Raw genomic sequence first — 17585 nt, 5'->3', positions numbered from 1 at the left:
CTGGGTTACTGTTCCGTAGGATTTGTATGTACGCGAAGCATTATAGAGGTATTAGTGGTCGTACATAATGGTACTTTGAAGGTTTCAGAATCGTATGAGTAGTTCTGGAAAAATACCCCTTACGATGCGTCAATACCGCGGTTACTTTTTGTGTGGCAACATTTCCAAGTGTTAGGTACTTAGCACAATCTGACAGCAAAGTTATTTATTGTTCGTATAAATTGCCATTTATTTATTTATTTCAATTAGAATGGATAAACCAAGTACACTAATTAAGTTAATAATAACATATAACTATAGTAAAATATTAAACAGATCAATAATGTTTTTAATAACTACATTAAATATTTAGTATCATGACTTAATTTCACAATAATGCAAACATTCATACTGGATCACGTTCCAATAAGCCGAAAAACGTCAAAATCTGATGCGCTATTTGGAAGGGCATTAAGAGCGTTGAGAGTTCGCGGAATCGGTGATCTAGAACGTGCTACAGTACGGCACCGCGGGACAGCAAACGGCTTGTGCGTCCTACTACGACAATACTTGTATGGTACAGAGCCTACAGAGCTCGTTATTCAGGTCGGGAGCATCTATTAACCCTCTCAGTCATCTTGCACATGCTTGTTATTTGGTAATATCATCTCTAGACTTCATTAGAAGTTATATCCAAAACATCCGAGTAGAAATTTTGTTGGGTACATGTAAAGATAATAGACATATAATAATAATAATATAATAATATCAGCCCTGTATTATATACTTGCCCACTGCTGAGCACGGGCCTCCTCTACTACTGAGAGGGATTAGACATAAATACGTTTATATAAATATCTTAAAAAGGCTATACGGACCTTCTCAAGCATGTGTGCATAAACACTCTCACAACTTGCCTCAATTTTGCTGCGAACCAATGCAGAAAAGATGATTTTGATCACACTAATTTTGTGGAAATCACGCGAATTACGAAGCGCGAAACTTAAGCGTCGATAACATTCTTGTGTCAATGTTACGATATGTTCGTGAAATGTCAGTTTTCGATCAAATGTAACTCCAAGATCTTAAATTGTGTGTGTTTTTGCAATTATTTTCGTGCCGAGTTCGAGAATTATGTTCATTCGAATGCGACGACTAATTAACTACAACTATAGAGTTGTAGTTAATTAGTCGTCGCATTCGAATGAAAGTTTTCCCAAAACATTTTGATAGATTGAACTCCATCCATTGAAATACAACTTCAATGTCGTACTGAATACACAATCCTGCTCTGTTTGAATTTAATGGAAAATATTGATGTCCGCATAGAGAAGACATTTCGAGTATTTGATGACTGTGGGGAGATCATTAATCATCATTATAAATAGAAGAGGGCCAAGAATTGATCCTTGACTGACTCTAGAACGCGTATGATAAGGCTGGGATTCGTACAATCCAAGCCTCACATACTGCTGGACATCTCGGAAATAGTCCGCGATAAACTGCAGAAAACTTGGAGCCAAATCCAAAAGAGACAGTTTTTCTAGCAATATGTCGTTGTTAACCTTATCAAAAGCCTTCCGGAAATCGAAGTATAAGACATCCACTTGTCCCCCGTGATCGAGTCGGTCAGAAATAAAGTCAATCATAGTTAACAAGTTAGTGTTGACTGATCTCTTCCTTCTAAAACCGTGTTGGTCATTACATAGGAATGGTTCAATCTGTTTGTACATTTTTGTATGGAGAATATGTTCTAATATTTTAGCCAGAGTAGAAAGTATAGCTATTGGGCGATATTCTTCCACACATGACTTGTTGGAACTTTTAGGCATGGGAGTGACTCTAGAGAACTTCCATTGCGGAGGATACTGGCCGGCTCTAAGAGCAAGGTTACACAAGTGACAAAGAGGATTAATAAAGAAATTACGGCCTTGCTTAAGAAGCCAAAGAGGAATGCCATCAGGACCAATGGAGCTGCTAGATTTTAAACTCCCAATCATCCATCTCTACGTCATTTGGAGGAACCTCATGCACGATAACATATCTACTAGAGAGTAGTGGATTTTGATTTTTTACGTGGGGTGAGTCGAGTTTGGGTATTTCGGGTAGAAATACACTAGAAAAGAATTCAGCAAATTCTTCGGCAGCCTTAACACCGTTAATAGTGATGCCTTTATAGTCCACCTTTGACTCAATACCACCCATAGATCGTAGACTCGATACATGGCGCCAAAAGTCACGAGGATTGGACTTCATATTTTGCTCGATTCTAGCCAGATAACTATCGTGAGCAATAGCAATGCGTTCCTGTAACTTTGATCTTAAATCAGAGAAGAAATGATAAGTATCTTGGGAGCCGGTGTGCTCCCATTGGCAGTGGAGCTACAACTTAAGTTTCGTATCCTCCATAATATCGCGCGTAAACCAAGCTGGGTATCTTCTACCATGCTAGTTTATGTTAAGTAAAATTGCCTAGCTTTTGAAAATAATCAACATGTGATAACAACAAGTGAACCTGCAGAAGTTTGAGAACATATACCATGCGAGTTACTAATTGCTGTAATTTACCTACTCTGTTATATTTTGTTAATTTCTGTTATTGGAGGTATGGATACGGTGAGTAACCTTGTTGCATAATGTTGCTTCACAAAAGGGTAACCGGTGTGAATGCACCTTTTGATTGCAAACCTTTAAGCTTAAACATAAAAGCGAAGTCAAGTTCTGTGTGATGAATTTTCGAATCCAAAATTTATTAATAACGTAATTTATTAGATCGTTACATAGTATTTTAATGTTCTAGTACCAACGAATAAATATATTACAATGGAACTAAGATATAACATGTCATACGCAACGAGTGGTTACAAGATGTTTTCAAAACTAATTATATTTGATCATCGCGCGTACGTCATACTATGTTGTCATAAATACATGCTAATGTTACAACGCAGCACATGCCAAGCAAAGCCAGCCATGCAGTCACGTGTAAAGCCAAGCCAAAGCCAAAGCCAAAGCCAAAGCCAAGCCAAGCCAAGCCAAGCCAAAGCCAAAGCCAAAGCCAAAGCCAAAGCCAAAGCCAAAGCCAAAGCCAAAGCCAAAGCCAAAGCCAAAGCCACAGCCACAGCCACAGCCACAGCCACAGTCACAGCCACAGCCACAGCCAATGCCAAAGCTAAAGCCATACCACGGAGGTTGATGCCGCAACTTCCACTCGAGCCAGCCAGCAGTATCAATATTGCCTATGGTTCGCCGTTGATTGTTCGTGACATGACATCCAACTGTTAAATGACGGGTATAAAAACCCAAGGCATTCATTTCAATGGACATTCAATTGTGTGCACTAGTATAAGGCGAAACGCTGTCCGAATAATAAAACATAATCTCTGAAGTAATTTGTATTTATATTTCTCCCTTCTGTTTTACTCAGAAGTGGTATATGAACAGTAATCGCCCTAAGGAAACTGGCAATGGCGTTCGCCCGCCTGGCTGGGGGGAGCAAGAACAATACAATACCAGCGAAAATGAAGATTATCCGCAACCAAAAGCAAAAGAATTGGTCAAATATTTGTTAGAAAAGAAGTCAAAAAGGCGCTATACGAACTCGATCAAGAGAAATAACCGTTCAGTCTGATTCAGTCATTTCAAAGGCCACCGTGCGGCGTCACTTATTTCTGAATTTGATTCCGATGAGGAAGATTGCACGGTATCTACGTGGTTAAAAAAAAATACACTTTAAGGGGACGTACACGGCTAGAATGACAAAATAAAAGCCTTTCATCTGCAAAACGAACTCCGCGGCCAAACCCTTATGATGGCAAGTAAAGAAACCTTACCAACCGGTACCTCGATGATAAAAGTCCAGTCCATGTGGTCGGAAACAGCGAAAGAAATGTTTGCACAACGCCGCGTCTCTACGACCTGCGAGATATTTCCTACTCGTTACCTGCTACTTTACTCCGGGGGAAGTGAGGGCTACATGAAGATTGTCAACACTGGGGATAAGAAGATCAATTTTGAAGTCAGCGAAATTCTGTTGCGAGCTGAAAAGTGTGACGAGTCATTAGCCAAGCCAGGTATGTCAAGCCAAGCCATTGACTAACGTTTAACCACTAGTGTTTTTAATTTGCGTGTCTGAATCAATCAACTCAGTCTAAGCACGATAAGGCTAGTGCGCGTATTGATAAGGTTAGTGCTAAAATTAAATTATTTTGAAACGTCGCAAAAGCTATCGTATTCATTGAAATCGTGATCTTGTATTAGGCAAGCGCCTTCAAGTAGCAGTGCCAAGATTAATATAAAGCTATATGACTTGTAATCGAGCCCCTATTTTATAACTAAAGTTGTCGGCAAAGACAGATACAAGATCGGGGGCATAAAAGTTTAGACGGTATAAAATCTTTACAGGTCTAGTTTCTGCAAACTCTGCAACCATATTACGCACAGCTCTTGTATCCGACAGTGCCAACAGCTCTTATGACCTACAAGACACTGAAAATTTGATTGATTTCTAGAAAGCTAATCGTGTTCATGTGTCCCATTGCGGGAGCAATTGTTACAGGATGGCCGACTGTTACAACGCAGCACATGCCAAGCAAAGCCAGCCATGCAGTCACGTGTAAAGCCAAGCCAAAGCCAAAGCCAAAGCCAAAGCCAAAGCCAAGCCAAGCCAAGCCAAAGCCAAAGCCAAAGCCAAAGCCAAAGCCAAAGCCAAAGCCAAAGCCAAAGCCAAAGCCAAAGCCAAAGCCAAAGCCAAAGCCACAGCCACAGCCACAGCCACAGCCACAGCCACAGCCACAGCCACAGTCACAGTCACAGCCACAGCCACAGCCACAGCCACAGCCACAGCCACAGCCACAGCCACAGTCACAGTCACAGCCACAGCCACAGCCAATGCCAAAGCTAAAGCCATACCACGGAGGTTGATGCCGCAACTTCCACTCGAGCCAGCCAGCAGTATCAATATTGCCTATGGTTCGCCGTTGATTGTTCGTGACATGACATCCAACTGTTAAATGACGGGTATAAAAACCCAAGGCATTCATTTCAATGGACATTCAATTGTGTGCACTAGTATAAGGCGAAACGCTGTCCGAATAATAAAACATAATCTCTGAAGTAATTTGTATTTATATTTCTCCCTTCTGTTTTACTAATTACTTAAATACGAATATTTCCATGCGAGCTTATAACAAATTTTCTACAGCCTTGCCACGCTGAGTAATTTGGGATCGAGCCAGCTTGCAGGTGGGTCAGGATAGTTTTTGTGGTGGCCCAACCACTTTACTAATTACCTCCCGCCTTTATTCTCGAAATCAGGAGCATTAATTTAAACCAAGCTTCATAAAAAACAATATTAGAAGGAAGGAGACATGGGAAGGATAAACTGATGTAATATGTATTGATATAAATAAGTTTACAATGAATCCAATTATAGATTATGACATCCCCAGTTATAAATAGCCCAAAACATGTAAAACATAGACCATCTTCGATGGCTTGGAAATTGTAATAAATTTTAAAGTTTGTGTGTCGGATCATTTATGTACAATCAATTTTGGGCTAGTACATGGGGGCCGTCCAAGTATTACGTAACATAATTTTGAAGATTTTATTGTAATATTCACAAATATTTTACGAAAAATACCGGAATGTAGCTACAATACCTTTGTTATTATTTTAAAATAAAAAAACCAATGTTACATAACGCTTTGTACAAAACCCCACTCCCGCCCCTGTAACGCATCGTAACGTTTTACAAGAAAAATTGCGTTACGTACTTGAATGGCCCCATGTTCACATTTTCCACACCAATTTTTATATTCCATCAAGCAAGTGTGATCAGGAAGCAGCAAATTACTCCTGTTTACTTTAGTTGTAAGTTGAGGTTTGCTGAAGGACGTCGCGCAAGCCCCTTATTTAGAACTTTAAGGTGGTCGAGCGTACAATTTTGTGACTACATTGCTTGTCAATTATTATTCCGTAGGTGACACTTGGAAATGACCAGGATACTCATTTCAAAGGAACAGTCACGAAATATAAGCATGCAAAGTCATGCACAAAATAATGTGGAACTGTGCTTGCATAAGTAAGCGATGCCTAACGTTTAAGAATAAATAATTATTTAAACGATAAATTTTTCCAGCCGGAACATCATTTAGATTTCGAACAAATATTTGCGGTGTATGACAAATCCAATACGAACTTTGAAATAAAGTGCATACAGTAAACATTGTTTTAGCCAAAAGCCGCTAATATTTTGAGCAATACCTACACTAAGTTTTGCGTCTTCGTCACAAACGACTTAGACATAGGTTTCAAAAAATTAATAACAAAATATTTTGTTCATGGAACTTAAGAATAGGTTGTGTAAGTCATCAATTACAACATAATATTAACTTTTTTATGCTCGTGAATAGACTTCGATCGTTGTAGATACATTTAAAAAAAATTGACAAACACCCTTCATGGAACAGTTTTATATTTTTTGGTTACACCAGAGACATTCCCGCCGTCACACCCACCACTACAACTCCTGTAAGCCAGGATCAGCAGTGACACGCATTTTATGATACCGAGCAGTGAAGCTCGGCGAGTCTCAGGGAAAACTAATACGTCATTATCCCGCAACGAAATTAATCAAATAGAAAAATAGGGAGAAGTTGTAAATATTAAGTAGTTGTCCACTTCCCTGCATGGCAAAGCGGGAGACAAAATAATGAACTAAGGAGAGGTTTTGACCTCAATGATAGGGACGTTTACAACTAGATAAGGGGCCGTTAAAGTATTACGTAACGCAATCTGGAGGCATCGTCGCATTTCATTCATTCGCAAAACGCATCTTGTAAAACGTTACTATGCGTTACAAGCGTGGGAGGGGGGATTCGTACAACGCGTTATGTAACATTGGATTTTTTATTTAAAAAACAATAACAAAGGTATTTTATCGATTTTCCGGTACTTGGCGAAAAAAAATTAGTTTTAGAGTTACACAACTTTTTGAGGGGGGGGCTAAGCGTACAGGAAAACGTTACAGCGTGTTACCTGGAGAGGTGGGGCGGGTCAGAAATCTTCAAAAATTGCGTTACGTAATACTTGAACGGCCCCTAAGCTAGTTATAAACCACCACGGATAAAATTAAACGAAACGGCCCTATCACATGAGCTGTTACATTTGATTACAATAGGCATGGCAAAAACGCCGGAAAGCACGGAAATTCCGTCTAATCTCCACAAGATATACAACCCCAGATGTTATTGCATACTGTTTAATTTGACTTCGTAACCAGGTGTAGAGCATGGGCACGCAGGAGAATCAACCAGCCTAAATGAGAAAAGTTTACCCTTAAAAATACCATTGCCGGTAAGAAATAGCGTTTTAGTTAAGGCATCGCGAACACACGGAAAGTATTTATATAAATGACGCCCTTTCGAAGACAAATCCCACCTACATTGCCATTAATTTAATAACTCATTGTGTAAATCAGTATGCGGTTTAAATAGTCTATTGATTCTTAAGAGCTCACAAGACGTAAGAAACTTTTTATCCATATCCTCTGGTAGAGTAATACATAGCGGCGCGACGCTGTACCTCCAAATAGACAGGGAGTACACCCGCGAGGACAGGCAAAGCTTTTGTACTAACAGTTATATACGCCTTGTTTGGTTACACCAGTCAAACACCAATTTGATGTTAGATATTGATTAAGTAGCCTTAACCCTCGTACGACGTAGACATGAGACACTTCTTTTCTGTTATCGGTTCTGGAGACCCACACGAGTACAAGTATCAGTATTATAGTTATGTCGATTTTTATGACCATAATGGATCACGAAAGAATATGGAGGCTTTTGGAACGTAAAGATACCTACAGATTCGAACTACATTGAGAAAACTAATAGCGAGATGTAGATTTATAAAATAATTAATTGTAGGTGTCCATAATTATTAGTAGTATGGCCACAAAACTGTAAAAAAAAGTTATTCACCTTCGACTTCATTATTTTAAGGGCTATGTACTCGAATGATTTAATGGCTATGTACTCGAATGACCTTATTAATAATTACTATTTACTCCATATTTTTTATATTATTTTCTTGGTCAAAATATCTTTATATATTACATTTAAGATATATATTTTTCGAATAAGCGCATGAAAAACTTTTTTACAGTAAAATAACACAGAAAAGCAAAACATAAAAACTTTTTAACAAAAAAATTCTACCGCCTTCAAAAACCAGTAAAAATCAAAAAATAATTTATTACTGATATACTAGTTATAAATTTTGAAGTCGGTGCCTAATTAAAATTGCTAATTAGGCTAGATAAATACATGAACAAATGTACGATAACTAGCAATTTTAATTAGTCACTGACTCTAAAATTGGTAACCAGCATGTATATAGATAAAGTTAAATTATTTTTTGGTTTTTGAAAGTGGTATAATTTTTTGTTAAACGCTTTTATTTTTAGTTTTTTTGTTAGTAAAAATCAATATAAGTTGAAGACAACATAGTTGACAATACCATGTTAAGAGTTTTCTGGTGTATCTCCAAAGTCAAGGGTCGAACAGGAAGCATCAGCTAAAAAAAAGAATCATCAAAATCGGTTCTCCCACTCAAAAGTTCTGAGGGGACCATACATTTTTTTTTTAATAAAAATAGTTGAATGGAGAACCCCTCCTTTATTTTTGAAGTTTGTTAAAAAGTAGTTTTATTAAGTTCAGGGTACCAATATTTCCCACTCTTAATAAAATAATGACCTATTTCACAATTGTTAATTTGTCGCAGTCGTCGAAAAACTAATTTTTGTTGCTACCTTTTTTTTAAGTATAGATAAAAAAATCATTCCTTCTAAATATCGTACTGTAAACACTTTGACGCTGCTGCTAAGTGGAAAATAATATTTTATAGTTCCACGATACCAATAATATGTTACTTTTTCAATTAATTCAGTCGTCACTAAAATAGTTGCGACACTGCGATAGTAAGGTTCTTATGCTAAGGTATGTAAATAAAAAAAACATTATATTATTGTCATTTATTTGAATCAAAGTACCTACTTACCAGTTGTAATGCTCGGACAAATGGTTGCGTCAAATACTTACCTCATTTACAAGTTTTCACCAACCTAAAATGTGAGCGGTCTTAACAATAACCGCTCAAACATTAAAGCGTTGAAATCACGCCAAAATCACTCTGCTGACAGTTTCATGTATTGAAGTATAGGATTTTATATTTTATCACGACAGGCCAAAAACGGACCGCCCATAACAATTATAAAGCACTTCACTCAGTTCGAAAACAAACGTCAGTGCCCAGTAATAGCTATACTTACCTTTTACATAAAGGAAATCCCTAACCCTGGATAACCAGAATAAAACCAACTACAGTACTCCGACACTGTGTCAAGATTTATTGAAAAATCCATCATACACAGCAGTCCGAGCGAGGCTTACGGCTACATCTTAGTCTATTTGTCGTCGTCTTTGAAGACCATGGTGCTGTGGCACTTGCCGCAGTAGTGACGGTCTTCCATGACGGCCATGAACACGCCGGCGCCGCACTGCTCGCCCGTGCACTCGCGACGGAGACGGTGGATCTTGCCGTTCTCGTCCACCTGCACAACAGATATATACGGTTTTATACAGGCCGGCATAATTGTCGACTGACGTGGGATCATCTCTTGACAGTTGCCACTTTATGTGGGACCTCACTCTGCTTAACAGCAGGTGCAGTGGGATCAGCTTGCCAGAATACAAAAAAAATCTTAAGTAGGTGTTGTTACTTGCGCCACCACCAGCGTGACTTTAATGAAAGTCACAGTAAGTGCTTTTCCAGATAAAAAAAAGATCTATGTTAATACAGGTCTGCCAAATTTCATCTCATCTGTTTAGCCTGTGTTTACTTTAATTAGGGCTTGCTTCACGTAAATTGCTGACGCCCGGATAAACACGAGAAAAATCACGGATATTTGGGCGAAATATGAGTTTTCCCCGGACACTACTGAAAAAATATTTTTTGCAATGCACGGGGGCACAGTTAGTTCGTAGACTATTTAGCCGTGCCTTCTTGAATGAGGGTTATAATTAATGAACTTTTAACTAAGATTTATTTTTATTTATCACTTATCTATAAAAAAATTATTAATTTCCCCTGAACACTTTTTGAAAACCCCTACCGGACGGCCCCCAGACACTCCTCAAACTAGGACAAATCCGAGAAATTTCAGATGGACGGCAACCCTAACTTTAATCACCGTGGGAATCTAATGGGAGCTGCTCCCACAGAAAGTAAGTCACTATATTACGACTTTTGTCAATACTCATCTTTTACGTAATAATAGGTGCAAAATTGACCTTGATTGATTTCCAGCTAACAAAACGATGTCATTACCTAATAGGCATTACGAATCGTTTTATAAGTCGTGAGGAAAGACACGCTACAGGCATTTATAAACAGCATAAAACATCAGGATATCGCGCGAAATAACTTGCAATATGTTGCGTTGAGTCATGAATGTTTTAGACAAGTCGAGACTTGTCGAGTTGATTCACGTAGCTGTTGTTAATCGTTATAACCACAACAAATAGCTACTCTGACGGTATTGACGTATTGTTATTCCACTTTATATACATTCTAGGGTTGTCGAAACTACTATAATGTAATTACGCATATTACTATATTATCGAAGGTCATACCATAATTTTATAACACTTCTTTTCGCGTCGAGGCATTTTTTTTGGTTTAATATCAGAATTATTGTACTTATTCAAATAAGTACACCCATCTAAGAAACCTCAGTTGTTACTATATAAGATGATCATTGTTTTATACCAAGAAATGACATTGTATTATTGATTATTGAAAATTAATTTGGAGGATAAGGTAGGTATAATACACGCGAATAGAAAATTTCAGTTTTATGTTCTCAAGTTGCCTCACTTTTATATTCATTCATGTCATAATTTATTTGATGAATAAATGTTATCTGACGATTGATAAATTAGCCATAAACAAAATTAGAAAATTGTTTTTTTTTTCCATTCGGATCTTAGGCAAATTTGGAAAACCTTAGCAGATTCACCCCAGAAATAAGCATGTATGGCTATTGTATTCTAATAGTATTCATACGTAATAAGTACTTAAGTAGTACATAAGTAGGACAAGATTTGGATTTCGGTGTTATTTTTGTGGGCGGTCATGTTTACACTTAGGCGTGCGACGTGCTTATTTCAATATAAAATTGTACTTATAAAAAAAATACCCAAAAACTAGCTTGTCTCGACAAGTCACTGGCAGTCATTGAATTTTACACACCATCACCAAAAAAAAAAGACTTCAAAATTCCAAACAAAATAAATCTTTATATAACCTATACATTTAAATGTTTCGTGCCGACAACCTTTCAAAATGCATTCATGCCGCCACGAGTGCTTTGAATAACAAATAGAGTATAGAAAGTGGCGAGCGTTGCAAGTTTAGACTTGTTCTTAAGTATGCTGATAACGGATCCAGAATGCTTTTCTCGGATATCGCGAGATGACGTGATATTCTCTCTGGTACATACTCGTCGGTACATGTCTCGGAGTCCTCTGACTCCCTGTCTATTTCTGTCTCGATAATCCCAAATTACTGACTACTTCACTACACCGATATATAATTAGATATGGCTTATTACTAGGGCTGCCATCCGTCCGAAATTCCCCGGATTTGTCGTAGATAAGGGCGTCTAGCAGAGGTTTTTAAAAAGTGTCCGGGTGTAACCCAGAGGAAAATTGTCAGGGGAAATATTTTTTTTATAGATAAGCGATAAATTGAAATAAATATTAGTTAAAAATGTATTCATAATAACCCGCACGAATGAATTAATGAAAATTCAAAAATTATAACTATGTTTTTATTTTTGTTGCAAAAAATATTTTTTCAAGTGTCCGGGGAAAAATACCTATTTTGTCCAAATGTTAGCGATTTTGACCGTGTTTATCCGGCATCGACAATTTAGGTGATGGCAGCCCTACTTAATACACACATTTATAACTATCTTAAGGCGCAATTGCCTGCCTAGGCGTCGTAGTTGTATTGGATGCGCGGTACAATAATTGAGGTTCCTGGTTACGCAGTGATATTGCGTTTTTCTGCTCAGTATCAACTCCCTAGTTAGGAATTGAGTCCGATATGGTGATAGGCTCACCCCTTATCATATCATAGGATGATAAAATTATATTCTAGTAGGTGGTTATATATTCTAGTTGCACTAAGCCTGGTACTTCATATCTTTTTCCTGATAATTGTACAGCAGGCGCCATTATCTACAAGTCAACAAACTGTCATCGGAATGCATGGACGATCAGTCATGGATGACACCACAATGTGCAACACGATGACGTCATGTATTTTTTTTAGTAAGCGCTCGAACACTTCCGGTATTCCCAACCTTGGCACGTGTAGATATAGCCAACACATTACATGATTTACTACCGCGATGTAAAAACTAATTCCACATTAATATTAAAAATGTAAGAGTAAATCTGTCTGTTTGAACCTTTTTGAGGTAATTTGGTAAGAGTAATTTTGAACTATAAGTAAGGACATAGGCACCTTTTTTTATCTAGGGAAAGGTTTATCGAGCGAAACTATGAGCAACACTTATAATGAATATTTTCTTCTATCACCTTGCATGTTGCAGACTTGGTTACCAATAGTAACAGTTGAAGTCAAGTTAGACATAATATATTATAAAATCCGACACAATAGGGTACCGGACTCATTTTTGTTCTTTACTATTATCAAATATTTACATAATATAAATTATCACACAGAAGGAATTATTAAAATCCGGTAAAAAATCAACAAGTTATGTCTTTGAATTTCGGTGGAAGGGGTAATTAACAAGAAACAGAAAAGAGACGAAATATCCACATGTGACGTCATCGGGAATTACGACGCGTGCGAAAAAAAGAGATGAAGCGATATCCCCACATCGCGCCCACATTACAATATTTTAAATGTATTTTAAATGGAAGTGTAGGTAGTTTTAAAAATAAATATAAATCAGCTCTGTTAAAGAAACAACTTGCCGCTGAAAACGTGAAACACTCGTACCTGAAAAACCTAAGCCTAAAGCCATACCTTCAAGCAGTAGTAAATAAAAAACAGAATTAATGATTATAATATATAGAGAAACCAAAAGTTACCATGCTTTTTACACACATACACACTTTCACACACACATACATACATACACATACATATACACACACGCACACACATGTACACACACTATTGTTCTTTTCAAATGATAATTTTAATACGAATGAGATTATGGATTTATGTTTGTTAAAGATAATTTTAACTGTTATTATTAGACCTAAGCAGTTTAAAACGAATGGAGGAGCAGTTAGTCCTAACCCCGCCTAACACCAAAGGGGCCAGGAGTGGCTGAAAACCAGCGCTGGCTGAGTTTCACAGCTCAGACAGCAGTTAGCTGAGCCACTTCCTTTTGCCATTTTTATTTATAAGATTGTTTTGTTTTTATTTTTTTAATTTCTGTAATAGTTTTAATTTTGGCAATAAACGTTTTTATTATTATTATTATTTATTATTATTATTAAATATGAATTACTCGCTCATTTTTTAACCAATTGTTATGCAGTTTTCGCAGAAGTGCTTCTTTTTCGTATTATTAACCATTACATATATAATATACATAATGTACAAATTCAAGCATAGGCCGGTCCCCTATTTACCCAACCTGGGTATCGAACCCGGGACCGGGACTTTCCAATTCTCAGCGTATAGGTGTCCGCTATTACTGCGTTCAACTCGTATCGCAGTTTATGTGCAGCTAAAAGTCAATCTTAAAGTTAACAAATATAGCTAATTCACCCTTAAACACAAAATATTAATATTTTTATCGAAAATCTTCCGGCATATACACGCGTATTTGTAATATGAAAGTACCTTATTTTGTAGAGAGTCTGCTGCATTTCTACTCAGAACTTAAGAGTTGACTTTATGAGGTTACTGCTAATGAGAAAAACGAATACCGACATACCTTGTAGAACCTGAGCACAGCTAGCTTGACCTTCTTCTTCTTGTGCTTGATCTTCTTGGGGGTGGAGTAGTTCTTCTTCTTGCGCTTCTTGGCACCACCTCGCAGCCTCAACACGAGGTGGAGGGTGGACTCCTTCTGGATGTTGTAGTCGGATAGCGTGCGGCCATCCTCCAGCTGTTTGCCGGCGAAGATCAACCTGTGAAACGAAGACAGGTGTAAATCCAAACAGCCAGGCTTCGTGACGGTTTTGCTGGACAAATAGTTAACGAAGATATAATAATGTAAGCTTATGTAGATTCTGATTTGTTCAATTTTGTCAGGGACTGCATTCAAATATCTGCCGTTTTAGAACCAATTTGGGTATGAGTAGATAAAAATACTAAAACGATTTTAAGCCCACAATAAAAATTTCGAAATTCAAATCCAAAAAGACAGGATGAAAACATATATCCTAGAGTCTCTAGAAAATTCCACATATGGCGATGAGCTTGCTTTCTTTAACAGCATGGGATTAAAAATAAAATAAACAGTTATTAAGATCAAGAGTTAGAATCCCATAGTCACACCACTCACCACCATACCATACTATAAAGTATTGTGCTCACCATATTTTTTTATAATTTTCACTTAGGTAGACATGGATAGCAAGCAACTCTTAACGAAAACCAATACACATTTTTAAAGGGAAATAAAACTTTACGAATTGCAATAACATTGCTAAATTATACAACTGATTGTTATCTTTGAAAACTCTTAATATATTGGATAAGTTATGGAAATCAATTATTATCATTTCTAGACCTCCCAACTAAAATAATAATTGACAATTGCAATTTCTTTCAGCAATTTAATCACAGCACTTCCAGTGCATTCCCAATTTTGTTAAATTTAAATTGAATTCCATTTTAGCACATCATATAAAACCAAGTAACATAGTCACAACCTTTTCCAGGCATAAAATTCTAGTTTCAGATAACCAAGGTTATTATAATGAAGGTAAAAATATTCACACATATTTTAGGAAACACCTAGGTAACCACAAAATAGTAGAATATTATTTACGTAAATTGCAAACTTTGTGTTAAATACTACTAAAATATTTTACCAAGATGGTATTACCTCTGCTGATCAGGAGGGATTCCCTCCTTATCTTGAATCTTGGCTTTCACATTCTCGATAGTGTCCGAGGGCTCGACCTCAAGAGTGATGGTCTTGCCCGTTAGGGTCTTAACGAAGATCTGCATCTTGATTTACCTGTGCGCAACAATTTAGAGAATTGTTATATATAAAGAGGCTACATATTAATCAATATGTATTGGGTGTTATTGTGTAAATATGACATACTATCCAAAGTCTTTATGTTTATAAAAAACCCAAAATGTAAATGAGGGTAAGCAATAAATACAAAAACCTTTTTTTACATGTTTATTGTCAAAATTGTAATACATTAAACCAATAGAACAGCATTGATACATCCATCATTTTCAGGGTTGTTGGTAACCTGAGCGTACTTTCCCCAAACAACTTTACCCGCTTGCGTCACAAGACCAAGCTCTGAGATGTTAACTTCAATAACAGTACCCTTGGTGATCACCCCCAGGCTTGTGAACATTTGCGAGCTGGGGTTCTTCTTAACTCCAATAATTGGCAGGCAAAAAGTGGCTTTCAACTCTGGATGTGTTACATGTGCCTTCTTGAATCTAAGTGCCATTGGCCTAATGAACCTCTCAAACTTGGGTGGCTTTCTGGTGAAGTTCTCTCCAACGTAAGTGACTTTAGTTACCATTCGTTTCCAAGCTTTCCTTTTTGATTTACCTGACTTGAGTACTTTGAACACTTCAGCATCGGCCTGAGCCCGCACCTTGGGTATGGGTACATCCCACTTGCCAGCTTTCTCCTTTCGTTTCTGTTTAATCATGTTGGACAAGACTTTGGCGCGAGACTGGACATCTCTGTCCAGAAGGTACACTGGCAATGCTCCTTCAGATACTTTCTCTGTGTTCTGTTTCACATTTTTCTCCTCGTGCGCTTTAATCTTCTTCTTCATCTGAATCTTTTCATTGCGCCGCTCCTTATTGAAGATCTTTGCCTTGATGCCTCTGAGTTTGCGCGCCTTTTCTGCTCTCTTGTGAGGCTCACGGGCCTCTTTTTTACGTTTCCTCTCCTCATAATCTAGCCGTCTACCATAAAGCTTTTGGTGACGCTCAATGTATTCGTTCTGCGGCATTGTGGTTGCTTATTCGGCAACTACAACAAAATTTTGCAAATCAAACTTTTAACCTGTTTGACACTTTTTATAACCTCTCAGGAACTTATAATGACTGTGTGCACCTCCTTTTGGTATATTTAACCGAGTATTTCCCACTCAATCGAAAGCGTACAATTTTTAAGGTTATTCGTTGCTTTGTTCTTGCAAGTCGTAATCACCCATGCGAAAGTTAAACATCCACGTGCTTAATGATTTGTAATGTTTTAGTAGAATATTTACCAAAACTTTAATAATATCTCGTCCAGAAGGTCACGTCAGCATAAATATAACAATTTTATTACCTTAGACGCAAATATTTCAAAATTAATTCACAAAATTCACAAACTCACCTTACGCCGACACCATGCCACATGGAAAAGGAAACGTCAAACTATAGCAATTACAGGGATACCAACACTCACAAAAATAGTCGCCTAAACAAAATTTATAAATAGTTATATTATAAACTGTTGATCAGTTTACAGCAGAAAAATATATTGATCATCGAACAGTGAGAAAGTTAAAAAAATGTGCTATTAGGGGAATCCCTCAGAACAATAGCTAGAGCTATAAAAGCCATGCTAAAATAGAATATTTAGATCGATATTGAAATGAAATGATTTATTTGAATCCGTAAAATGTTATACATTATTTATACTATATTACCTTATGGCTGGGATAAGGTGACAGAAAGAGATACATTGCTTGTTAATTAATGTTCTGAGAGATACATACTCATTCATGCATTCGAAATTCACAAGATTGTCACAAGTTTTCACGTAACTAGTATAGTATAGTACAGGATATAATAGTAACGTGATAGTGTCGATCTCAAACATCGTTAAATTGATTAATAAACAAAAAATCAATGGTTGAACTACAGTCTTTCTTTTAAGTCTGGGGGTCGAAAATGTTTTAAACATCATTTAAAGAAGTTATTATTATGTTGGAATCGATAAACAAAGTTAGCTGCACTGTATATGAAAATAATTCCACTTGGCAACACTGGTCTGACTGACCAACCGCCAACGGCAGGCTTCCCAACTTAGGGCTTTTAAATTTAGGCAGAAATATGTGTAGTAGGCTTCTTTAAGGTTATAGCTTAAGGTCAATTTTTCATACATTTTGTTTCACCTTTAATCTGGGTAACTAAACAAGTATTGGTAAGTAAAGAATTTAAATTCACGTCTAGTTAGTGATTAGTTCTCGCAGTTGAAAGAAAAACGTAAAAATAATTAATATGAATGGATATTTCGGCCTTTAAAATTTCGTCTTATTAAATTTTAAAGGCCGAAATATCTCGAA

General features: G+C 37.1%; 2 protein-coding genes across 2 annotated transcripts; both read right to left on the bottom strand.

The window, feature by feature from the left end:
- Window positions 1-9368: 9368 nt before the first annotated feature.
- Window positions 9369-16820, bottom strand: LOC115445921 (ubiquitin-40S ribosomal protein S27a-like). The gene is made up of 4 exons (XM_037440348.1): window positions 16631-16820; window positions 15152-15286; window positions 14033-14228; window positions 9369-9595 (listed from the first exon to the last, which is right to left on the bottom strand). Exons 2-4 carry the CDS (start codon window positions 15274-15276, stop codon window positions 9449-9451), a joined length of 468 nt encoding a protein of 155 aa, XP_037296245.1. The 5' UTR covers window positions 15277-15286; window positions 16631-16820; the 3' UTR covers window positions 9369-9448.
- On the bottom strand, window positions 15444-16754 carry LOC115445920 (ribosome biogenesis protein NSA2 homolog). The gene is made up of 2 exons (XM_030172425.2): window positions 16631-16754; window positions 15444-16279 (listed from the first exon to the last, which is right to left on the bottom strand). Exon 2 carries the CDS (start codon window positions 16257-16259, stop codon window positions 15480-15482), a length of 780 nt encoding a protein of 259 aa, XP_030028285.1. The 5' UTR covers window positions 16260-16279; window positions 16631-16754; the 3' UTR covers window positions 15444-15479.
- Window positions 16821-17585: the final 765 nt, after the last annotated feature.

This window comes from Manduca sexta, chromosome 19 (assembly GCF_014839805.1).
Source record: "Manduca sexta isolate Smith_Timp_Sample1 chromosome 19, JHU_Msex_v1.0, whole genome shotgun sequence".
Taxonomy (NCBI): Eukaryota; Metazoa; Arthropoda; class Insecta; order Lepidoptera; family Sphingidae; genus Manduca; species Manduca sexta.
This window is presented reverse-complemented; position numbering and strand designations above follow the sequence as displayed.